The sequence below is a fragment of the Malurus melanocephalus genome, unplaced genomic scaffold (genome assembly GCF_030028575.1).
Source record: "Malurus melanocephalus ecotype Western Australia unplaced genomic scaffold, MMel_1.1 scaffold_440, whole genome shotgun sequence".
In the NCBI taxonomy this organism is placed as follows: Eukaryota; Metazoa; Chordata; class Aves; order Passeriformes; family Maluridae; genus Malurus; species Malurus melanocephalus.
The window spans coordinates 400686-425722 of NW_026623672.1; the positions used below are offsets into that span (position 1 = coordinate 400686).

The 25037-nt window shown below is 49.7% G+C and overlaps 1 protein-coding gene across 4 annotated transcripts; it reads left to right on the forward strand.

The window, feature by feature from the left end:
* The first annotated feature begins 1391 nt into the window (after nucleotides 1–1391).
* Nucleotides 1392–24173, forward strand: DDI2 (DNA damage inducible 1 homolog 2). 4 transcript variants are annotated; one of them, XM_057380229.1, is made up of 10 exons: nucleotides 1392–1585; nucleotides 6313–6442; nucleotides 7452–7685; nucleotides 9544–9670; nucleotides 11552–11679; nucleotides 12203–12331; nucleotides 13059–13162; nucleotides 13549–13738; nucleotides 17792–17854; nucleotides 17948–18012. In XM_057380229.1, exons 1-9 carry the CDS (start codon nucleotides 1448–1450, stop codon nucleotides 17806–17808), a joined length of 1197 nt encoding a protein of 398 aa, XP_057236212.1. In that variant the 5' UTR covers nucleotides 1392–1447; the 3' UTR covers nucleotides 17809–17854; nucleotides 17948–18012. The 4 variants fall into 4 exon arrangements, with proteins under 4 accessions (XP_057236212.1, XP_057236210.1, XP_057236211.1 ...); XM_057380227.1 differs by lacking the exons at nucleotides 17792–17854; nucleotides 17948–18012 and adding an exon at nucleotides 15867–16822; XM_057380228.1 differs by lacking the exons at nucleotides 17792–17854; nucleotides 17948–18012 and adding an exon at nucleotides 15877–16822.
* The last annotated feature ends 864 nt before the right edge of the window (nucleotides 24174–25037 follow it).

Below are 25037 nucleotides of genomic sequence, written 5' to 3' on the forward strand. Positions count from 1 at the left end.
GGGGTGGGAATTTATTGCCAAAGTATCTGCAAACCCAGGACCAGGACGCTTCTGGTGTTCACTGGTGAGTCACGATGTTTGTCTCGCTCCACTTGTTGGAATGATTTGGAGTTGGGTTGGAATGATTTGGGTTAGGGTTGCAATGATTTGGATTGCAGATCCAAAATAAAGTTCAAAATAAAGTTCAAAATCCCAGTTCAAAATAAAGTCTCGTTCCTTTCACCCTGGATGGGAGTGTAGTGAATTCATGGCATGGGGTGTTTGGGTGCATTCCCAGGTCTGAGAGATGTGTCCCCACATCACCCTCACCCGCTCTGGGCATTCCCCAAAGTGGGCTGGGAAGGAATAGTCGGATTGTGTTGAGGCCGGAGAGTGCTGAAGGGCCAAAGGGAGAGTCTGGGGCACACAGGGGGACTTGAGACACCCCAAAAAGCACAMCAAAGGGTCTGGGATGTCATCAAAGGCACACAGAGGAGGACAGGGCACTTCAAAACCCACGCTGTGCCCCATAATRCAAACAGGTGAGTTCAGGGACACTCCAAAGTGTTATCAAGGGCCAAGGAGTACCCCAAAATGTACACTGAGGGGTCTACGGGGAAAAAAAACAGCTGGAAGACATCATCCCAAGAAAACCGGGGTAGAGGTGTGGGATTGACTGAGCAGCTTTTGGGGTGCATCAAGGCTGTATTAGGATGGAAGGTAGGGAAATGGCACTGTGATTCCTCCTCAGTCCCTTCCACGAGGGTGATGGGGTCAGAGGTACCAGTGAATAAAAGGATGAACAAGGTGAAGGGGCCTTGGGGGGCAGCAGGGGGGGCGCAGGGGCCCATGGGGGTTCTTGGGACACTGGGACCATCAGGGGCACAGGGACACCCAGGGCAGGACACTGGACCCCCATGGGACCCGTGGGGAAAACGGAGACTGCGAGGGACACAGCGGAGAGACTCCCGGGAGATAGGGTGACCCCTGGCACACAAGGCCGTTGCTCTTGGGGCACAGGGATGCTCGGGGGCACAAGGAGCGCCCAGGGGCACAGGTACCCCCTGGAATCACACTGACACCCGGGATCCCTGGGGAGAGAGGAACCCCGGGAGCACAGGGACCGCCGTGGGGCACCTGGGGACAACAGCGAGCGCCAGGGGCACAGGGATTCCTGGGGAGACAGGASCCTCCGGAGGACATCTGGGGACCCTGGCACACGAGGACGGTCGGTGACACAAGCAGCCCAGAGSAGCCCCGGGGAGCGGCGGTGACACGGTGACACCCGGGCCACTCCGACCCCGCCCACGTGCCGCGCGGAGGGGGCGGGGCGACCTTCCTCTGCCGCTCTCTGATTGGTCGAGCAGCCCTGATTGACGTGGGCGCCTGACCGGCGGGGCGGGCGCTTTGCGACGGCGGCGCTTGACGGCGGCGGCGGCGGCAGGTGCGGGTCCGGGCGGGGGCGGCCATGCTGCTCACGGTGTTCTGCTTGCGCCGCGACCGCTCCGAGATCACTTTCAACCTGCAGGTGGACGCCGACTTCGAGCTGCAGAACTTCCGCGCCCTCTGCGAGCTGGAGTCCGGCATCCCGGCGGCCGAGAGCCAGGTCAGGGCCTGCCCCCGCCCCGAGCGCCGGGGAGGGCCCGGCCGATCCCGCCAGCTCGGGGTGTGCTGGGCTGGGAGCGGCCGTGCCCCCTTCTCCCGGGGGTCGGGGTGTGCTGGGCTGGGAGCGGCCGTGCCCCCCTTCTCCCGGGGGTCGGGGTCTGCTGGGCTGGGAGCGGCCGTGCCCCCTTCTCCCGGGGGTCGGGGTGTGCTGGGCTGGGAGCGGCCGTGCCCTCCTTCTCCCGCGGGGTCGGGGTGTGCTGGGCTGGGAGCGGCCGTGCCCTCCTTCTCCCGCGGGGTCGGGGTGTGCTGGGCTGGGAGCGGCCGTGTCCCCTTCTCCCGGGGGTCGGGGTGTGCTGGGCTGGGAGCGGCCGTGCCCCCATTCTCCCGCGGGGTCGGGATCCCGGGATCCGCCCCGGCCATCCGGAGTTTGCGGTTGTTTGGGGTACTGGGTCCCCTCCCTTCGCCGACCTTTCGGGTTTGGGGAGAAGCTCCTCGCTTTTCCTTCACAATCCTCTCGGGAGAGGGCTCCGAGTCCCCGGTGACTTGTGGTCCCTTCGGGAAAGGCTTGGTCCATGCCCGCCGTGCAGCTGAAAGGGAGAAAATAATGTGGGTTTGTTTTGGTTTGTTTTATGGTGAGGTTTTGGAGGAATTTGATGTTTAAACGGGGTAGGGAATTGGAGCGAGTGGAACAGGAGTCTGAGCGTGGGGAAGGTAGTGGCCCGTGGGTTCCTCAGACCGCAGGAAACGAGGCAGAAATGTTCGGAAAAGGGTTTATTTATCCCATCAAACCCCTGTCCGGTCTGGCGCGGAAAGGGCACATTGAGGGTTTTCCTCCCTGTTTTTACACAGGTGTGGGGACCGAACAGGCACATCCGTGTGGTTTTCCCAGCAAATATCCCCTCCAGCCCGGAATCRGGGCTCGCTCGTGTGCCAGAACATGGGGGAGGCTGCGTGTGGGGGCGGCTCTGGGCCATCTGTCTGGGGTTTGCTCATGTTTTGGGTTCAGTCCCGCGTTTTGGGCCGTTCCYCCGCGTTTGTCCTGGGCAGGGCGGTGTCTGCTCTTTTCCTCGGCGCCGGCCCTGCCTGGCAGAGTTTGTGGAGTTTAGCGGTGGTGGCTTTTGCTTCCTGAGCCTTTCCCCAGTCTAAATGAACAAAGTGTTTTTCCAGCCAAGCCAAGATTAGTCAGCGCTGGAAGAGCTGCTGCAGGGGCAGCCCTGGAGCTGGAGTGTCCCTCACACAGCAGGTTCCTGACTTTTGGCTTTCCCTCTGTGTTGGTAGAGCCTTGTTTTTTGGAATGGGAGGTTGGTGTTGAGCGAGAAACAGTCTCAGAGCAGGGGTAGAWAATCTAGGCAGTGTGGATTCTCTTTTAGGAAAAAAAAACGGCTTGATTTTGGGCAGGTAGAAAGGGGGAGCCCACCTCACACAGAGATTCTGTGCTACAGCACCCCGAGGGCTGTGTCACAGCCACCATGAGCTCCCAGATTTGGGACTCCTCTGTGGGCGACTCTGTGGTGGCTTTGACATCTCCAAGCATGAATTGGAGCATAAACTGCTCACTGTCACCCTTGTCCCTTGTGTCACAGTGACCTGCAGCTCCAGATCTGGTTTAGGATAACGAGGGGTCCTTCCTCTGTATTTTTTTGTCGGGAGTTCCCTTATTTGAGTTTTTCCACCACAAGTGGCCCGTGTCGGGTTTGGGTGCTGCCAGCCCCAGGCGAGGGGAACAGCGCTGCGCTTTTGTAGCCACCTCTGCCTTCCTTCTGCTCATCCATCTGCCACTCGTGCATCATCCTGCACTGCGTTGTGGTGTGTTTTTCTGGCAGTTATTTATCGCTCCTCTCTCTTCTCRTTCTGTCTGCTGTTTGTGAGGTGTTTTGAGGAACTTCAGTGGGGAGAACAGGTTGGACACCAGGAGGAATTTSYSCATGGAAAGGGTGGTCAGGCCTTGGCAGGGGCTGCCCAGGGRGGTTTGGAGTCRCCAWCCCTGGAGGTGTCCAAGGCAGGGCTGGAGGTGGCAYTCGGTGCTCTGGGCTGGGGRCAAGGTGCAGGCGCAGGGTGGAMTCGATGATCCTGGAGGGCTTTTCCARCCTCRAGGTTTCTRTGAGAAAGTTCTAAAGATACAAGTTATCAGTGAAGCAGCTCCTTGTGTAGAAGGATTTTGCATGTTAAACCACAAATAGGCAGTTTTACATTCATCGAATTTGGCTGTTTTCTGCCCTTTTTCCTCAACCAGGCGGTCATTGCATTGAAGGTGTTGTGTTGGTACCAGAGAGAATGAATTTCGTTGTAAGGGTCGTGGAGGGTGGAGTAAACCCCTCTGTGTGTGGAGGATGGTTAATCCCAGCCTGGTTCTCTGCTGGTTTGGGCAGGGAATTGCGGGTGCTGCAGTTTGGGGTGGAGCACGGAGCTGTGAGGTGTCCAAGGGACGGCTGCGGGCACAGGTCGGTGAGATAACAGAGCTGGCTGCCTGTGGCTGCAGTGATAAGAGGAGCTGGATGAGGAGAGGGGAAATAATCTGACTTTCCACAGTCTCCACCATGCACCAAAGCTGTGGCTTTCCGGGGGAGGGGATGGGAGGCCCTCAGCAGGGCCACGCTCTTCTCACTCCCTTCATTTCTCTTTCTCTCTGTGCCCTCCATCTCCTGTGCTRTGCTCAGGAATATTTGAAGGGTCCAGGATTTGTCTTGATTGATGGCTGCAGGTGGTATCCAGCATTCCTGCTTGGGGTTCCCTGCTCCYTGGGGAGGTTCTACCCTCTGGCATCCTGCACAATGAATCCATCAGTGCCTGCATCCTTGTCCAGGTCGCCTCCAGAAGACCCCGTGTCTGGTGCCTGCCAGCCGGCAGAACTGTTACAGACCAGGCAATCAAAAGGCAGCAAAATCCAATCWGTTTTAAGAGTAGAGCAGAATGGGTCAGGAGTGGATTAATCCGTGCTGCTAATGGACGTGGCACCAGTGCCAGGCGCTTAATTCATTGTCTGGGATTGAAAGCCAAACGCTCATAAATCCAATCCAAGCAAGATGACAGAGGTAAAGCCTCACTTAAACTGATTAACTTGTCTCTTCCAGAGTGTCTGCGCAGAGAATCTGCCATTTCAGATTTGGGTGTGCAGCTGGGATTTATGACAMACTGGCTGTCACTGTGGCAGCGCCGACTCGGGCTGGTAACGTGAGAGGCTGTGTTGTGACTCTGCCAGCACCAGCTGACCTTGGTTGTGCTGGTGGTGTCGTGTGGGGTGGAGACCAAACACCTTCAAGTCGCTGCACACAGGCTCTGGGAGGGACCTGGTTCATGAGGTACCGCTGAGGCTGCGCAGTGTGGGGGTGGTGAAGAGGTGGCAAGCTCGTGCTGGTTCCATTGTGTGTGGTTCCTGCTCTGCCCAGCGGAATTCTGGTCATTTGTGCTCCTCTTGCCTTGTCATGCTTTGGCACCACACTGCTGAGGGAAAGTCTGTAAGATTTTAGAGTTGCTGGAGTGAAGCAATGAAAGTCTGTAGTGTCGTCCAGACCTTAAGACAGGTAGTGATTGTTTTTTTGGCATCTTGTTGGATCTGCTCCCTGTGATAGTATCRGGCAGAGCTGCCGCCCATCCATGCYGGGACTGYGAAAGCTTCTCCCACGCAGCTCAGCCACTCCCGACCTGTGGCAAACCTGTTGTTGCTGAACTGGCCTTTTCCAGCCCCAAAGAGACGTGGTTTGGCTAAAGAAGGTGGTGAACATGAAATTTGATCATGTACCCGAGGGGTTTAGGCCAAGTTCTCCATGCTCTGGACAACTGCCAGGGCAGGAGGCGGTTGGGCCATCTGCCTGGTCTCGCCGTGCTCTAGTGACAGCACGGAAACCTCCCTGTTGGCAGATACCATTTCTGGGAGCTTCTGTTGCAGCATTATTTTACATTTTGGGCTTTCCCATGACTTAGGGACTCTGTAGGTATTACTGATGTTAAGGGAAATGTTCTTGTAGGGATTATTCACCTTTATCTCAATAGTTTTGTATTTAGTCTATGAACCCCTTGTTAAGCCATRTTATCAAAATAGAAATGGATGTGACTTTGTGTTTTATAGTCACAAGAAGTTAATTCCCTCCATGGGCTGAAGGACAGTCTTGGGAGCGGTGCCTTTGGGTGCTCCGAGTCTGGAGAATTCCATCACTGGATGAACTGGAAAGCACTGAGCTAATGCTTGAGGTGCCTGTAAAACTGGTTATTCTGGGGAGCCGTGTTGTGGCAAGAGGCAGAATGATGGATGTKYGGCTGGATCATCCCTGATCTGCTCRGATTGGTGCTGCTGGCATGTCTGCAGTTGGTCCRGGGTCAGTGGGGGCTGACTTGGGAGCAGGGAACGCTGCTGAAACACCCATGACTTGTGTAATCATAGAGGTTGAAGTTGAGGAATGCAGGCAGTTTGTTGGTCAAGACTYGCTTTCCATTCCTGATCTTGGCCTGTGACTGGGGCACCGGCCCTTCTCTGCAGTGCCAGCTGTCAGACCATGGCTGGATTGCAGCAACACCAACCCCGTGCTGTCCACCCACAAACGTGTCGAGGCCCCAGCATGCCTGAGCCTGGGCYTGTCAGGGCATCACACCTTCCCTTCTGAAGCTTCAGATGCATCTGGAAGATTTACTGGATTGTTTTTGTTTTTTTTTTTTCTCCTACAGCAAAGTAACATCTTGCTTTTTTTTTAACTTCTTCTCTGCCGGGTGGTGCTGGTGGCTCTCCTGGCACAGATTGTTTATGCAGAGCGGCCGCTGACCGACAACAACAGGTCCTTGGCCTCGTATGGCTTGAAGGACGGGGATGTGGTGATCCTGCGCCAGAAGGAGACGGTGGAGCCACGGCCTTCCATGCGCTTCCCAGGTGAGAAAGGCTCTGTGCCAGCACTGCCTGAGCCTGCAGAGATTCATCAAGGCTTACCCAACACCAGCTCCTGTCACTGTCCTTAAGCACCTTCTGGGCAAAGCACTGAGGGAGGGAGGATGGCTGGGATGAGTCAGAGGGGTTTGAAAATGGCCCAAAGAGATTCTGATTTAGTATTTGCTTTATTCTGAGGAAGCCATAATCATTCTGAGGAATCCTAACCATTTTCCTGTTCTTTTGGGGAAGTGGGGAGGCAGTGAGGAGGTGACTGGTTCAGAACAGGTTTGGTACAGRTGTGTGAGTTTTCCTAGAAGTGCCAGTTCCCTTCCTGCTGGATGTGATGGCACGGTCGTGTGCCAGCTCAGAGCCAGGAACAGCCTCTATGGACGTGTGTCCTGAACATTTCTTGTGGCAAATTCCCTGAGAAGCCACATCTTGCCAAACCCAGTGGCACAATCGTGTGCACATGTGAAAGGCTCCTCTGGGTGCACCTAAGCAGAGCCCTGTGCCTGCTGCCTTCCATGGTCATTCCTAGCAAATACCAGTCATAAAATATCCCTAAAAAAGGGGCCACAGGCTGAGAAGGGCATGGGAGCATTGCTGAGGTCCTTGTCCTGCCTCAGCTGGAGGATGGGTACCTGCAATGCAGGTCTGCAGGAATGTTATTCCTTTTTTTTTTCCTATGCATTTTTTTAACCTGAGAGACTCCAAAGTGCCTCAGAGCCACTGGGTTTAGCCCTGCAGTCCCTCAATGAGGAGTTCACATTTGTGAAGCTGGGAATAACTAGTCAGCAAGTGCATTTCAGGGGATTAAAAATGGGGCAGACAGACGAGACCAGTTACATAAACGCGCCGGTGTTGCTAACCCAGTAACCCAGGGACGTGGCTGAACTGCCGACACAAACCAGAATCCGCTCTCACGCAGCATTAAGGGCAGCTCCTCCTCGCCGTGGTTTTTCCAGCAGAATTGTAACCACAAGCACGGCCACGTGTGCTCTTCTCCCTGCAGGTCTGCCCAGGATAGACTTCAGCAGCATTGCTGTTCCCGGGACATCCTCGCAGCAGCAGCAGCAGCCCCCGGCGCAGCGGCCCCGCGCGTCACCTCCGGACACGGCAGTGTTCCCCCAGGGTCTGGATAACCCAGCACTGCTGCGGGAGATGCTGCTGGCCAACCCCCACGAGCTGTCCCTGCTCAAGGAGCGCAACCCTCCCCTGGCAGAGGCCTTGCTGAGCGGGGACCTGGGTGAGTTGGGCTTGGAGCTGCCTGGGCTCGGCTCCCATCAAAGGCAGCCTGGGTGTTGAACGAGCTGCGATGTGCTGTGCACTCCTTGATGGTGAAGATAAAAGGTGCCAGTTGGGAGCACTCGAGGCAGAGTTCCTCCGTTTCTGGGTGTATTTCTCCTGCTTGGCTTCTTTAATATCCTCTGTCTCCTACTCAGAAATATCAGATTATTTGAGTGTCTGTGAACAACAAGTGACTCAGCTCCTGGTTTTTACACTCAGACACTCCCTGATGCACATTTTCCAATAAAGGTGGTGTGCTTGCTGCATCCCAGATCCTGCTGGGACTCAGCAGAGAGCAGCACACTCCAAATCCAGCTCTGTATGTAGTGATTGTGTGCTGTGGAAGTGAACCTCAGAAAGGAAGAGGAAAAGGAACAAGGAAATGGTGTCTTTTAGGAGCTTTTTCAATAGAAATAGTCACAAATGTGTAAGTTTCCGTTACTCTTGGAAGTATCTGTGTGTTTTGGGCTCAGTTGAAATCGTGTCCTTCACTTCCTCTGCAGCTGGTGTTGATCCCTTGTTCTTCCCATGGTGAAACATTTGAACTCTGGTGTCCTTTTGGTGTGAAAAGAGAGAAGTTTTGGGTAGCAGCAGATGAGCTCCTGAACCTCTGCAGGATGTTTAGTTGAGAAATAAAGCCTGTTGAATTTGGAGAAATGAATGAAGAGAAGGAGCTTCTAGCAGGAGATTTTTCCTACTTTCAGGGTTTCATCCAGTTTCTGTCTGTCARAGGAATCCAGAAAGGAACTTCCATGAATATTGTCGGCCTATGTTGTTTTTAACTCTGCCTTTCATCCATATCCACAGTTGAAACCACGTTCTTTGCACTCTAAAGCTTTTTCATGTTTCTTGCTGGGAATTTTTCCCATCACCTTGAGCAGAGGTGCTGCTCTGGGCACAGGAAACCAGAGGTTAAGCCCAAGACACCCAGAACTGGCTCCCCTGCTGCTCTGCCTGGTCTGTGCATATCAAGCTTTGACCCAGATGGGCATTTTTAGTCCCAGATTGCTGCRCTGGGCTGTCAGGAGGAAGCAGTTTGGGCTGCCTTTGCCCTTGTTGTGCTGCACTGCTGCTGCTGGCAGTGCTTGGGCAAAGATCCAGTTCAACTCCATCTCAGATTCCCAAATATCTGCATAGATCTGTGGCTGTGCTGGATGAAGGCACCTGCTGTACAGAAACCTCATTTCAAAACTCCAACAGTCAAACATACCCAGTGCCTCCCTGAGCACATAACAGCCTTCAGAGCTGCTGCCTGGGAACAGCATCTCTGGAAGCAAACCCACGCCTTCCTTGTGCACAGACCTTCATGCACTGCCAAAGCCTTTTGGGGACATATGTGATCCCATTCAAGTAGTAAAAAATGGCCTGAGGCCATCCAAAGGTGGGAATCTAAAAACTGTGGGCTTAAAATGTGCATTTAGACCTGGTGTTCTGGTTAACACCTCGTGATTCCAGTGGTAGGCATTGAGCTTTAGGGATTACAATCTCTGGTTTTGCCATGTTCCTTGGGTTTAAAGGAARTTTTGTCATTAGCCTTTGTGTGGTGTTTTTAATTTTTTTTTCCATGCAAAAATGTATGTKCCAGGAAATGGAGTTTGTGCAGTGTTTGGGTAGGAACATGAGGAGAACAAGCTCTGTGCAGTTGCTTTTCATCTCAGCAGGTTCCCACTGATCCTTTAGGTCCACCTGTGCTGCCCTTAGAGGAAGTTTTTTTCCCTGTACTGCTGAGTCTRTTCCTCAGCAGGCATCAAAATATGCATTTGCTGTGCCAGAATTTGATTTGCAAGAATAATTTCTGTATCTCCTTGTTCCTGCAGAGAAATTCACCAGGGTGTTGCTGGAGCAGCAGCAGGACCGRGCCCGGCGGGAGCAGGAGAGGATCCGCCTCTATTCCGCTGATCCCTTTGATCTTGAGGCACAGGCCAAGATAGAAGAAGACATAAGGTAACAAACYAAAGTGGCTTGCAGGCTTTGGAGGTCCTCCCTGGGGGGAAAAAACTGCTGTGTGCTTCCATCCATGGTGRTTTTTCCTCAGAGAAGGTAGAATCTGAGCACGGTCCTTGTACCAAGGAGTTTGTTTGCAGGGTGATGCTCTGGGACACCTTTGCATGTGGGAATGTTGGGATTTGGGAACATGGAGGTGCACCCCAGCTGTGAGCACAGAGCATTGTTCTGTCTCAGGGTGGTGAGGTCCTGGCACAGGTTGTGCAGAGAATCTGCGGCTGCCTCGTGCCTGGAAGTGTTCRYRGTTGATGGGGYTTGGAGCAACCTGGTCTAGTGGAAGGTGTCCCTGCCCATGGAAGGTGTCCCTGCCCRTGGAAGGTGTCCCTGCCCRTGGAAGGTGTCCCTGCCCGTGGAAGGTGTCCCTGCCCGTGGAAGGTGTCCCTGCCCGTGGAAGGTGTCCCTGCCCGTGGCAGGGAGTGGGATTGAATGGTTTTGAAGGTGTCTCCCAACCCAAACCATTCTGGGATGCTGTGCAATGAGGTGACAGTGGTGTTGTCTGTGCATGTGATGTCTTGGAGCTGCCAGGGTGATCCACTCTGAGCCTGGAGCACTTGTGGAAAGCACATCTCCTCTTGACAGGTGCAGCTCTGGCTCCTGGGGCATGTTTTGAACCTGAGAGCTGGGCTGGTGGTGTCTCCCAGCTGAGCTCTGCACAGCAACACAGCATCATTTCTCCCAGCTGCCCTTGTGTCCTGCTATTTGTTCTGTGTCTGGCTCATTCACTGCTGAGATGTTCTGCAGAAATGTGTTCTGCTCATCAGTTCACTCCCTCTTGCTGCCTTCCAGATGGAATTGCATTGGGCTGAGGCTCAGTTTCTTCAGCTGAGTGGTAAATCCTTGAGTTGGTTCATGGCTGATGGTTTTCCCCTGATAACAAAGTGTCTGTCTGGTTTGTCAGAACCAAAATTCCCTGGTGGTAGAAGTGGTCTCACATTACAGCTGACAAGGTGTTGGTGCCAGATCAGTGTTCAGCAGTGCAGAAAATAGGCATTTATTGTGAAATGCTGCTTGGAGGCACAGAAATGCTTCCCTTCTTCCACAGATAAGGGATGCACCCGAGGCTCTGCAGCTCTTTGGGAACACCGGGCTGAGCCATCCCCAGATTTCACACATCACTCAGTGAAAAATGAAATGGCATCAAAATTGGAACTTTTTCCCTTTTTTKGGGGAGATAAGCCTGYTTCAGATGTAGTCACTACGGATACCCATCACTTCCAAGATTATCCTGGGGCTGTGMGGGGCTTCCTGAAGAACATTTTTTCTGTTGGCTTGGATTTGCACCAAGGGCTGGTAATCGTGGTGATGGTGTTCTTTCTGCTGTTTTGCTCATCTCCCTCCCTTCCTATGCCTGGAAAAGGAAAAATACCAGGGAAACCAGAGGATTTTAATGTTCAGCTGCTGTGTGGGATTCCAGTGATGTAGCTACTGGCAACATCTCCATGTGCCCTCGGCATGACTAATGAATCCACAGGTATTTTGCTCTGAGCTCTCCAGGTTAACACTGATGGCCCATTCCTGTTGCCAACAMAAGGTTGCCAGGAGCTGAGGTGTGAGTTAGGCAGGGGTTGAAAGGGGCAGTGGCTGCTGGGGAGTGACTCAGTGTCTGTGAACTGAGCCAAGATCATTCCTAGCAATCCTCAGCTCCAAGGCCTGTGTTTCACACAGGAAAGGAAGCAGCCTTTGCTGTAGTTTTAAGTGTGTGGTTGTAAGGTGAGCAGCAGCAGGTGGGATTTCCAGATCTGTCTGTGAGTCAGAGGGATGTTACAAGGTCTGGTTGACAGAAATTTTGATTCTTTTCTCTCTCTTCTTTATGAAATTCAGACAACAAAACATTGAAGAGAACATGACAATAGCAATGGAAGAGGCACCTGAGAGCTTTGGGCAGGTGGTGATGCTCTACATCAACTGCAAAGTCAACGGACACCCTGTGAAAGCCTTTGTGGACTCAGGTGCTTTCTCCACCCTCTCCATCACTGAGTGCAGCAGTAAACTAAAAAAAAAATCCCATAATAAAGCACTGCATTATAAGATTTTGGAGCACTTTACTGAACCCTGAGTACAGCCTGGGCGAGCAGAGCAGAGCAAATTGCTGGGAGAAGCAGTGTGGGAATACTCTGTGTTAGGGCTCCTGGGAGAGTTTTGGGACTTCCATACCTGGAAGGTCACTGCCATGTGTGTGTGTCTTATCTCATTTTGTAGATAAGGAGATTTGACACACTTCTAATGTGGTGGTTCCCATCCACATCCTCCAAGGGGAAGTTCTTGGGGTTGTTYCATCCCTACAGTAATGGTCAGTGCTGAGCCATGTGTGGACAGCTAGGTCAGCACAGTGGGAGTCACAGGGAGCCTTTATGCCCTGGGGCAGGTGGGTTGGTTTCCCAGATGCTGAGTGCCAGATTTTAAGCTCTTCCAGGCGAAAGGATAAATTGGTGCTGAGCCATCAGGATTTAACACAAATTCTGTTACTGGTAGGTGCCCAGATGACCATCATGAGCCAAGCCTGTGCTGAAAGGTGCAACATCATGAGGCTGGTGGATCGGCGGTGGGCTGGCATAGCTAAGGGTGTAGGCACACAGAAGATCATTGGCAGAGTGCACTTAGGTAAGTACTGGCATTTTTGGCAGCTTTATGAGRGGTTTGGCTGCATTTACTGCAATCCTGGCACCGAGGAGCATCTGGGTTGGTGCTGTAATCGTTAGAAGYTCTCACAGAGTGAAATCAAAGTGCATCTGCAGTGTTTGTGTTCATCTTGGGCACAGAACTCTGTTTCCTGTTTCATTTAATGCTGCATTTAAGGGACTCCCTCCCTTACTGAGGTGAGGGAGTCCCAGACTCTTGCACACGAAGAGGACACTCTGAGGATAAAAACTGAAGTGAATCTGAAACACCACGACCTTCCCTGTTCTGGGTGGGCTGCTGGGCCGGGTGAGCTACTCAGGAAGGGTTTCTTTGGAAAGAAATGCCTCTCTGTGCTCTTATGCAGCTTTTCTGGGTGGAGGAGATTGTCCTCATTATTGAAAAATCGATTCTGTTAGCTGTTGTTGCTGGTTAGACTTGTGCTCTAATGAACTGTTTGCAGCCCTTCGAGCTTAGAGGATCAGGGAAGAAGGACTCGAGGTTGTTAGGCACATGAGCTTTTAAAATAATTAATCTGGAACCATTAACCAGGCTTGGCAGTCCTGGAGCTTGCACAGGGCTAGATTTTCTGTGACCAAACCAGTAYGTCAGAATGCTGTTTTCAGATTTGCCCAAACCTTTTCCTGGAGGTGGAAGAGCAGAAAGCAGATTTGTTATGCTGTAGCAGGAACTTTTCTCTCTTGTGTTTCAGCTCAGGTGCAGATCGAAGGGGATTTCCTGGCGTGCTCCTTCTCAATCCTTGAAGAGCAGCCCATGGACATGCTCCTAGGACTGGACATGCTTAAGAGGCATCAGGTATCAAAACCTCTTTTGAAACAATTAACTGGCTCTTCCAGGTTTAGTGTGAAGTGGGACATGAATGCCTTGCCTGGGAATTTATTAAGATTTTCCTGGGGAGAGTTGATGGTGGATTATCTTCCAGCCTGGAAGCATGTACACTGCATCTGTCATGGACAGCTCTGGGGTGCCTGGCTGCTGCTGATCAAAGATGCTCAGAGCATTCCAGCTGAATGATTTATTACCAGTTGAGTCAGACAGGGCCCTTTGCTTAGAGCTGATACTTCTGGCCCAACCTTACCTGCTGTGAGCCGTTCCGGTTGGAGACGGATTGCCTGACCTCCCTTTTCTCTGGGAATTGCGTGGCTCTCCGCAGGCCCCTGATGTCTTGCTGCTCTTTGCAGTGCTCCATTGATCTCAAGAAGAACGTGCTGGTGATTGGGACCACGGGCTCACAGACCTCCTTCCTGCCCGAGGGCGAGCTGCCCGAGTGTGCCCGGCTGGCGTACGGCGCAGGGCGCGACGACGTGCGGCCCGAGGACATCGCCGACCAGGAGCTGGCAGAAGCAATACAGAAATCCGTAGAGGAAGCAGGTACCACCAGGAACCCAGCTGAAATAGCAATCTGTGCAGGTTTTTTTTCTGCATGTCAGGATTTTCTGTGAACAGTTCCACTTCCAGTTCCTGGGAGTGGCATCAGCCAGTGAAGGGTGGAGAGAAGGGGCTTTATTCTTGCTCGTRGCCTGTGAGTGCACTTCTCTCTTCCTTTCTGCGCTGCAAAACCTGCACAAAGGTACTGTTTGCTGTTTAATTTGTGCTCTCCCTGCARCTTCCCAGCCGCTCTGGTTTCTTGGCTTTCAAGGTGTGCAGGTTCCTGGTTGTCTGTGGCCAGGATCACGTTGTAGTGCACAGCCGGGATGTGGCTCAGCTTCTGCAGCCTCGTGTGAGCACAGCTTTGGGGAGGCTTCTGAAWCCCCACTCTTATTGGCTGCACCATGTGAAAATAGAGCAGCTGGAGCAGTGACAGAAGCTCATGACAATTTTTAGAAATCTCACTATTTCAGTGTTTTTCCCTGGAATGGTGCTCATGTCCTTGGAGGGGGRATTTCCTCCTTACAGTTGCTCAAGGTTTCAAAAGCTGAATTCACATCCTCAGCCTTAAATGTGACCCGCAGAGAACTTGGCTCTCCTGTAATTTTGTTCCCAGTAGCCCTGGAATCCAAATGCTGCACAAGTGCAATGACTGGGCTACAGGAGATTTGGTGGCTGCAAAATTTAGTGAAGTAATTTTATTTTCAGCCAAAACAGCTGGAAGCTGAGCTATGAGCCAAAAACAGTCTGAAACTTAGATTTTCTGTTCAACTCCTCCCTTAATTCAGCTTTTAGCTAAAGAAAAAATTAATTATTTTTTCCCTGCTCTTCCAGTGAAGCTGTGAATACCTCAGGGTGTATTCCTTAAGCCTTTTCCAAAACTTCTAAAGATAACATTTTATATGCAAGAGTTCTCTAGAGACCTTTGAGTTTTACTGCACATTTTTCCTCTGAAAGAACACAGTAAATTCTACTTCCCACACACATGTAGAACTCTTTGATGGGTCAGGTTTAAGCTGATCAAATTTATTTCAACATTTTTGCTAGCTTTTTAAGACTCTATGTTTAAAATACCCATACCCATGTTTAAAACTGAAATGAGATAAAAATATTTAACCATAWATTACATAAATATTTAATGTATTTATTAGAAACTAAACTTTATTATATATATATATATAAAACTGATTGAAATGCACTGATTTTTTTCTTTAACACTTCCCAGTTACTGTTTGACAGCCCACAGAGTAAGCAGTTAGTTACAAATAATGAAGTTGATAATATTAAGGGGAGCACAGGACTTTACTTATTATTTCTTCCTTTGGCCAATGGTTTTCCTTCCTAAGAATGTAAGTTTTCCAGAAATGTAGAAAATCTCAGAAGGAAGGCCTGGCTTTAATGAATCAGTAAGAAATAGWTTAAAAGTGTGACTTTTCCAGCCAAATTTGAATGTTTATTAACTCAAGTTGCAGGCAGTAGAGAGAAACACAAACATGGGTTTGACCTTGTGATGGGGTTTTGACGTTGCTGAACGTCAGGCTCAGGAGATTGGGCTCTTGTCTGTTCCCACAGCTGGCAGGTGTAAATATTAGTTCTTTTCCTTATAAAACCTGGAGCCTAATGAAGCCTGGGTTAGCTTTTGCAATATAGTTCCACTTTAGATGAGACTTTGCAGATATTATAGTTGGTTTGATTTAGTTCTCTGTTGAAAGGGTCRAATAACAAGCAAACCTCAGCCCAAACTATGAGTCTTCACAATAAAAACATTATAGTAGAGTGTTTTTTTAAAGAAAAGTGCCTGAAATGACTTAAATACAAGCTGCTTATGTACCACATAAAAAAAAACCCAAAACCCATGAGGCTTTGTTCAGGCTAGTCAGCACTCGGGACACTTTCTATTGATGCTGAGCCCTAGAGGAATGTAAAAGATTTATGGGAAAATGAGATCCAAATGTGTGTTCACTTAAGGCTCATAGAACACCAAGGCACAGATTTAAAGTGGCTCATGTTCAGATTGACTGTGACAGTCCTGACAGTTCTAGACACAGTACCAGCCTCTGGCCCACAGGCTTTTTCTGGCTGTATCCTAAAATGTCAGCACATTCCCTGTTTTTCTCTTTCAAAACTTGAGTTGCTGCTAGGTGGTACCAAGAAAACCAAGAAAAGAAAAAACAGAAAACGGAAGAAGGACAGAAAGAGAACGTGATGCCGCTCCCAAGAAGCTCAGCTTCCCACAGCACATGTGTTCTTTTATAAGAGCTGGAATTCTTGCTGGCTTCCAGGAGATGGTAGAACACAAATGGCTGCGTGCACCTGGAGGTTATTAAAGTGCTTGTTTTGAATGCACCTGGATTATCCTTGAGCTTTATTTAATCCCCTGAAGCCCACTTTAGGGAGCCTCATGATTTTTGTCAGCTGCCTTGCTGGTGGTTCAGTGGTGGTGGAGTCCTGGTGGGTTCACTGGGATCCAAGACCTTCTGAGGCCTTGATGTTCTTTTGTATCAATTTCCCACCACTGGGGAACTCGGAGATCATGGAGCATTTACAAACCTGGCAGCAAAACTGGAGCTGTTTTGCTGAGGAGGAAGTGTAGCCAGGCAGTTCATCCCACACACACCTTTTCATCCAGGCAGCCTCAATCCGAGTCACTGCCACCACAAACAACTCAGGCTGTTCCTGGTTCAGAGAGGAATTTATCCCTGATGGTGCACTTTGTGGGGAAGAGTTTGTTCCTGGTTTGAGCTGGATCAGTGTCCCAGGTGGGGTGGGATTCAGCTCCTGAGGATACCCCAGGAGAAGGATGACACTGAGGAGTGCTTGGCAGAAAACCAGCTCTGCTGCTACCTAAATGCAAATCCCTGATGAGCTGGAACATCAACAATCCAGCAGGTCAAAAGACAGTTCTGCTTCCTTCCTGAGGGGTTGGTTTGGGAGGAGAGAGCATGAATGTAATCATTCCACATAGAAACAGAAAGGATCCTTCGGATTTTCATCCATATCCTCTGTCGCAAAGCTCTTTGCCACCCTTAGGAAGGATGAGTATGGGGTGGTGTCATGGCAGGTACTGCACTGGTTTTAGTTAACAGACAATAAAAGGAGCAAGGATGAGGAGAGAAAGGCAGATTTCTGCCACGYTGTGGAATTTAAAGGGAATCCTGGCTGGAGGTGTGGGCATGGCAAGCTGTGCCCCAGTACTTCTGCAAAAAGAGACTCCAGGAAAACCAGTGATGTGTGTTTAAGACCTCTAAATTTGGGAAGGGAAAGGACAGCAAATCACAGAGCACAGAACCTGGGTGTGTGAGCCTGGGCAGAGCAGGGCTGTGGTGGCAGGACAGGCRCTCCTGCAAAGGTTATCTGAGTGATTTAATGAGTGTGAGAGTGCTGATACATCAGCGAGATTAGACTGTCAGCAAGATAAGGTCACTTAATCTCCCCTGATAACCACATCCAGTGTTTGGTGCTACTGATAGAGATCTGCARTTCTTCTGCTCTCTGTGAGGACATGGGAGCAGCAAGCTGGGCTTGACTTCTGACTGCTTCTTTGCTTTGCTCTTCCCAGCCTTGGACAGCAGTTCTTTTGGGAGATTTCTTCCCCCCTGGGATCCATACACTTCCCTCTTGCAGCAGGCTGGTGTTCACCTTCTCTTGGGTCTGATGGCCATGCTGGGAGCACAACTCAAGAACTGTGTTGCCATCTCAGTTCTCATATCCCTGAAACGTGTCTCCTGTGTATCTCCAGCCACAGGGAGAACAAACCAGGACAGCACTGGACACGTGTGTTACTCTGTGTAGAGTTTACCAAGTGTGTACTCTCACTCACAGACTGTTCTGTGGCATAGACAGTAGAGAACAGCCTTTAAACTGCTCTGGCAGTTACTTTTGCCTTGAGGTGCTGAATTTGCCAGGCAGAATCCTTCTGGGAGGCAGGAGCTCCTGCAGCCTGGGTGCTGTGGTGCTGGCCAGTCGGGAGGGGAGCTGTGCAGGACTGTAACCATGCATGGTGTGTGCTCTGAATGCTAACACRAGTTTGGTGTGTTTATTTCCTAATCCAAACAGAACGTCGGAAGCCTTGATGCATGTAGTGTGTGTTTACTGCAGCTGGAGTGGGCCACAGACCAGGTATTTACAGCCACCCATTCCAGTTTGTGCTGCCACGGTGCGAGCGGCGCTTCTGCTGTGTCCTGACTGCTCCTTTCCTTCTGTCTTCCATAGAGAATAGTGACAAAGAAACTACCTCACTGGAAATGCCCTCATTACCAGCTTCTGATGGGTTTCAAAATCCAGTCCAGTCTTCGGGACTAAATTCCAAGATCTGTAATCCCACAAATCAATTACTTGATCATTCTGTCTCTGCCCCTGCTTCAGTTTGCTCATCTGAATCCAGCCTTGCAGAGCCCATTGATCCTGGAGCCATCAAGACTTTTGACTCTTCACTTGAACACCAGATAACCCCAGAAAAAGAACATTCTTTGGTATTACAACATCGTTCCAGTAGCTCTTCCTTGGCAAATAATGACCCCTCTCCGCACACCGGGGATGGAACCGGAACCTGCTCCAATCCAGCTTGCCTTTCACAGAAGACACTCAAAAAAACATTTATTGCTGACATTTTAAAGGAATGTAATGCTAAAGGACAAGATCATGGTCARGAACATCCACTGGAAGTGACAAAAGTCAAGTTGGCTGACACTGCTGCCAAGCACGGGCGGGATAAAAACGTCTGTCTGTCTGCAGAGCAGGAGCAAAAGCCTGAGCTTTCTACAGACCATCAGACATACAAAGAGCCAGAAMAGGAACATCTTGAGCAAACTGAGACAACTGACCCAGAACCTCCTTGCTGTGTTAGTGAGGCTGAGAAACCTGCTGTGGCAGAAGCCAAACAGCTAGAAAATCCTCCCATGGAAATGAGAGATGGACTGGAGAGAGCAGGTCTTTCCTGTGTGAAARGGAGTATCCAACTGCTAGCCTCCTGTAGCCAAGTGCACATGGAAGCCTCCATGGAAACAGATGCAGTGGAGCAGGCTGCAGCTGAACTGCAGAGCTCAGCAAGGGAGCAGAAGACTGAGAACAGATGTGTATCCAGCCTGARCTCAGATGCCTTCTCCATGGAGGTGGAGTTGCTGAAGTCTCCATCCTCCTTGACTGACTCACTTTCCACCATGAATGTCCTGCAGTCTGAAAGCACTGGTGAAATTCCTGCAAAGTATRAGTTGGCTAATTTGGCAGCAGACAGCTCTCCTCCCTCCAGCATCCACCAGCTGGACACAGATCCAGGAAGACCTTCAGAAGAGCCATGTTTCCCTCTAGCATCAGCCTTGAAAGAGCTTCACAAACTCTTGGTTATCAGTCGCAAAGGAGAATGTAAGATCCTTGGCTCAGAAGAAGTCTCACAGCTGGAAATGGTTCAGAGAAAGCCAGCAGTGCAACAGAAGGGGCTTCCTGAAGGTGAGCAGAAAGGCTTGGACCCAGCCAGCCAGGAACAGAGCTGTTCCTTCCCTGAGGTGAGGTGTGAGGATGGAGGAGCAGAGGGGAGCCAGCACTGTGATGGTGTCAGAGAGCACATCAGCACTGGGCCCGTCRGTCCTGGGCAGCCTGTGCTCGAGGGAGGTGCTTTAGAGAGGGAGAAAGGTTCAGGTAAGAGCAATGTGGTCGTGGTGAGTTCTGCAGCCACACCTGGCCAGCAGAGCCCAGAACAGGGGGAGGTTTTGGCAGGAGGTTCTCAGAGTCCATCTAGTCCAACTTTGGAGCAAAGCACACCYGTTTCCTCCACATCTGCTTCGAGTGAAGGTGTACCACAGAATGCTCAGAGCCTGTTCACAGGAGCTCCTGGGAGAAGTGACAGTGCTGCTCCTGAAGGTCCGTGGCTGGTGGGTGGGAGTGAGGAACCACYACTGAGCCCAGCAGCTGCCTACACCAGACTGACCACAGGAGCTTCTGCACCCCCTGCTTTCCCTGCRGCTGATGTTGACCGGATCCTCAGTGCTGGTTTTACCCCACAGGAAGCTCTCGAGGCCTTGGAACRAGCGGATGGAAACGCGGATCTTGCTCTTCTCATTTTGTTAGCCAAGAGCATCATTGTTCCCACGTAACTATGCAAGAGGGAGCTGACTGGGGGAATCTTCTTTTACAGGAGTATCTCAATTCCACACCACAGTGGATGAGCAGAATGTTGAGCCAGATTTTTTTTAATTATTTACAGCCAAAGTAACATGTGTCTTCTGTTTCACTTGTTAGATTTGGGCTTTGAAAAGAAAGAAAACATCTTTGCATTGTGTGGACAGGATAGYTTTTAATCATGCATACTGGATTAAAATTACTGCTTTTATTTGAATGTACAATTTTAGAATAAGCTCCAATGCTGTGAATAAATAGCAGCAACCACTGCGCTCACTGCCCTGTCCAGCACAAAGGGGGTTGTGATGGAAATTGGCCACATGTGCACAGGACAGGAGGTGTACACCGRATCCAGTGTGGACTCTGGATTTGTTGCAGCTCCTTGGAACCCAACATCCAGCTGTTGAAATTATTCTGGCAGCTACTAAAGGTGTGTAGATGCTCGTGGATGTGTAAAGCTTTGCCAGAGGAGMAAGGGTTTTTTTTGGGGAGTGTGGGTTTTTGGGTGTGCATGGGGAAGGCTGATGCTTATTTTTGCCAAACCCTTTTATGCTTTGATTCAGAGTTGGACTTGATGACTCTTGTGTGTCCCTTCCAACTCAGAATATTCTGTGATGCTCTTGGGCCAGTGTTCCAGTTTACAACATGGGGATAGAAGAAGGGAAGGGATAGAATTTGGTGCTACCAAAACTTAGAAGATACGTTTTAACTTATTTGGAGATGTGCTGGTATTAACTGTAGGGATGGGGGGAGGGAAAAGGAGCATTGACCTTTTTTTCTAGCCTCACCCACATCATGTTTCCCTCATGCAAAAAGAACAAGCTCAACCACTTTAAGGCTAAACCTTAATGATGGATTTGTTTAACAAACCAACTGTGTGTTACGGCTCTAAATCCCCCTGTGCCTGGGGAGGAATGAACTTCATCTCAGTGGCTCCAAGCAGGGCTGTGATTGGAAGAAGGAAGAATCTGCTTTGCTCTGGTTTGTCTGGATGTCTGGGGCYGATTGGCCTCTGGGCTGTGGAATGCCATGGCTGGGGGTGCTTATCTGGTACCTCCTCRAGAGTGAGGGCTCCCCAACAGGGTTTACACAACAAATGCATTGATGTGGCTTCTGTGTTACAACCATCGTGGCCTTCTGGGATATCCCTGGTGAGTCACCTGGGTGGTGAAGCCTCTCCAAGGCTGTGCTGTAGGAAGCCCTTTCCAGATCTTTGGGGGCAATTAACTCCTTTGTGACACTCTGCAAAACCCCAAAACTCTGTCAGCACTGGGGAAGGGAAAGGAAAGTGTGGCTGAACYCAAATTTTAAGTAGGAACTTCGATTTAGTCTCGCTGTCAAATCTCAGAAGTGGCTTTGTGTCATGTATTCATCTAGAATTTGATGCATTGAGCTAAACCTGGAGTGATGGCTCAGCAGCACCAGACACATTTTTGTTCACGGCTTCCATGTGGTGTTGTCATTGTCTCAGGCCTTTGTCCTGATGTTTGTGTTCCCTGTTGCTTTAGCAGGTCTCCTATGTGTGTGCTGGGCTGTTTTCATGCAGGTGGCATTTAGAAGCAAGTCCAATTTGGTTTCATCTGTCACTTTGCAGGACTTTTTGCTATCATTGGTGTCCCATTTTCCTCAGACACTTGGGCAGACAGGAGATCCTTTGGAGTAACAAAGGGCTTTAAGGCATTCCTCTGTCAAATGGAGCTTTTCCATAARCTGGGATGGTACCATCCAGACCTGGAGCTCCAAGACAGGTTTGGCTTATATCCCACTGCTTGTGATGCTGGCAGCTGACACTGCTCCGTGAGGGAAGGAGTGCTTGGCTGGTTGGAGCAGCACCCAGTGATTGACTTGAGGCTCTGCTCTAAATGAATTACTGAGGCCAGACTGCAGCTTTCTCCTCTTCACAGGGCAGGTGGTAGAGTTACCCCTGCTAAAAGTTTGGTTTAATATTCTCCTTGCAATGGGCACCTCAAATCAGCAGAAGCCCCTCTGTGAAGGGCAACACTTGAGCTGGTACAGAGTACAGTATCACCAGGTCTCTCTAGAAGCTTTAGCAAATGCATTATCAGACCCACTCTTGTCTGCATCTGGTTCACCATCAGAAGCAGCAGCAATGAGGCTCCCGGATCCAGAGCAACTTCAGACAGCTGAATCTGCTCCCAATTCACACTGTGGGGCTTGGTGAGGTGGCCTTGGGAGCAAAGTAAAGGAGGAACCGGGGCACGTTGTCTCTCTTGGTTTGGGAGAGCTGAACCTGCGCCCTTCGCCTGCAGATGGATCTACTGCCAGCTGCTTGGAGCAGCAGATGTTGGCTACTCAGTGTTGGCCACTCAGTGTTGGCTACTCAGTGTTTACTCAGTGTTGGCTACTCAGTGTTAGCCCCTTGTATCACCCTGTCTGTTTTAGAAGCCATTGCTCATCTGGGCCAAGTGGTGCTGCTCTGCACCAAGCTGGTGACAGGCTCTGCTCTCATGGCCATGCTGACTTAGCCTGCACATACAAAATTTATGCTATAAAAGCTTTAGAGCATCAGCCAATCTGTTTCAATGCTCACTTTGATTCCTCGTCAAATACAAGTTTTGAATCCTGCCCTTCTGCCAAAGCTGTATGGAAGCATTTATTCATAGTGATAGAATTCTGTGGGTAACTCTCTCCAAACTGCTAGAAACAACCCTGACCCCCAGCTGATAAATATTTCTAAAACTCTTTCATCAAGTAGGTCCAAGCCTGGTGATTTAAATCTCTTAATTTCCAAGCCTTGCTTTGAGTGAATGSCTATGTGCTGCTAAATTAGTGAATAATTTTTTTAGGAGCAAGATTTAATATAAAATCGGGGCAGTAGTATTTAAGGTTAAAATAAAATGTAATAGAATGTGTGTTTRGCAAACGCTGTCTAAAGTTGTCTTTGTTTCAATGTGTGTCCTCTCTGCTGCACRCACACACACATCCTCTGTTCAGCCTCTAGCAGCCCCTTTGCTGGTCCCTGTGCTGACCTGGCCCACAGAGTGGGAAAATTCATATGAAAGGAGGGATGGCAGAGTGCTATGGCTTATTGGCTACAGCAGGGGATAAAGGTACCACCAAAAGCTGTTCAGGTTTCCAAGGAGCCAGGTATCCCAGCCTAAAATCAGGCACTTTGTTCTTTTCTCTTCCCTCTCCTCATTAACCATTGCTGTTAGTGTCCTAATGTCACATCACTTAATAAAGGGATTTCACCATGGAAGTCCAGCTCTAGAGAGTAAAGCAATGCTCAGAAGCTGCTTTGTAAAGCTGCCAGCACCTGTGGGGACTCATGTGGGTCTGTAGAGCTTCTTTCTGGGTGTGCTCTGGAGCCACTCCTGGTTTTTGAGATTTATTTTTTCCCTTAAAAATACCGAAGGAATTCGCTTGGCCTCCTGCTGACTGCRTGCAGGCTGCAGGTAAGCACAGAGGTGATGTTAGTGAAATCCCAATATCTGAAAGTTTCTGGGCATGGGTAATTCTGACAAGAGGAGGGAATATTCCTGGTGACCATCCCTGGTGTGTTTACCTGCTGCAGGACAGAGCTGAGCTACACTGTTATGACAATCTCTGCCTYCTTGCTGTGTATGTTTTAACTTTCCATGTAGACATTTGGTCTCCAGGATTGTTAACCTTGTTATGTCCTCCACGTTCTCCTCTTCCTTCTCTCCCTCTTGCCATCTCCTCTTCTCAAAAGTAGCAATATTTAAGTGTACTTGCCGAATGTTCAACTTAAGATCAGTTTTCTGTAAAACTCTGCCATTGACGAACAAAAGGAGGAACAGATCCTAGCAGTTTCTTCACCAGACTTGGACTTCTTGCCAAACAGCTCCCCAGAACTCTTAACAGAAATTCAAAGAGGAGAAATCCAGAGGTGTTTCTGCCTGTCTCTCTTGGAAGTCAGCTTGGGAAATGGGGTTGGTTTCATGTACATCATTCCCCTCTGAAGCACTCAAGGGATTTCTTCCTGCACTGTGTAGATGAGGCTTAGTCYGTGATCCAAAGCACAGCAGTTTGGGTCACACTTTGATGCTTCAGAGTTTTACATACTCACTTAGGGAACTTGAGGGAATCAATACTCAGGAATCCTAAAGCTGGTTGTGTTTTGTGTCATTGACTCTTGTGGGCTGAACACACTGCAGCGTCACAGGTGGCTGAAGAGAGGAGTGGGTGTGTCATCAATGGGATGTGGTTCTGCCCAAAGTAATACACATTTGATTCTTTTTTTGATTTTTTTTTTAATATTGGGGGACTGTTTATCAACAAATTATGTGTAAAAAAAAATTTGATATTTAAAAAAAATGAATAAACACTTTATCATAATGTTGCTTGGTTGGTCTGTCCATATTTCTGAGGTTGGCAGCTCTGCACTCAAATCCTTCTCCGCCTTTTTTTTCCCAAAGCCAATGGATTTTCCTTACCATAAATSCTGCCATTTTCAACATAATGATTAGAAATCTCTGGGCAAAATTATTCCAGTTGGCAGGGCCTGAGAACAGGCATGAGAAATTCCTGTATTCCCGTTCTTTGAGGATGGGCTTTTGGGTCCTTCATGGAGGACTTTGAAGAGCATCAGAGTAAACACAAAACATTGCACTTGGCCACGACACTGTCTGCTGGGAAAGTGAATGGGACACTTCTTGTCTCCTACCTAAATACCTCATTTCCAGTCCAGTTAGGAGATTGTTTTATTTTTCGGGAGCTGGAAGCTAATTTCTTGGGACATTAAAAAAATTGGCATTTAAATCCCTGGAAGGCTCATGRGAGTTTTAGTTAGAAATAGCTTTTTTGAAGTCCCATTCTCTTAGTTACCATGTTGTAGAACAGGTTTTGGAAGGGAGCAGTGAGGATATTCCTCTGAATCTTGGAGCATGGTCACTAAGCCTAAGCTCTCAGGAGCAATTCCTTTTCAGATCCAGAAAAAACTTCCAGTTTTCCTTCAGACATCACTGAGGTTTTGGCCATTTTAAATCCCAGCTAAGCAGAGCTGTCAGTGCTGGTGAGAAGAGACACAAACACAGTGGGTTATCAATTGGTAGTTGTGACAAACTGGGCAGTGGTTTCCTGCTCACGTGTTCAGAGCTCTGCATGTGATGCTGGTGTCACTGTTAGAGCTAAGTGAGGTCATTAATTATGAAGCAAAACTACATTTTGAATTCAGTTCTCAGGGTGGGAAAGGGGAAGGTTTGAT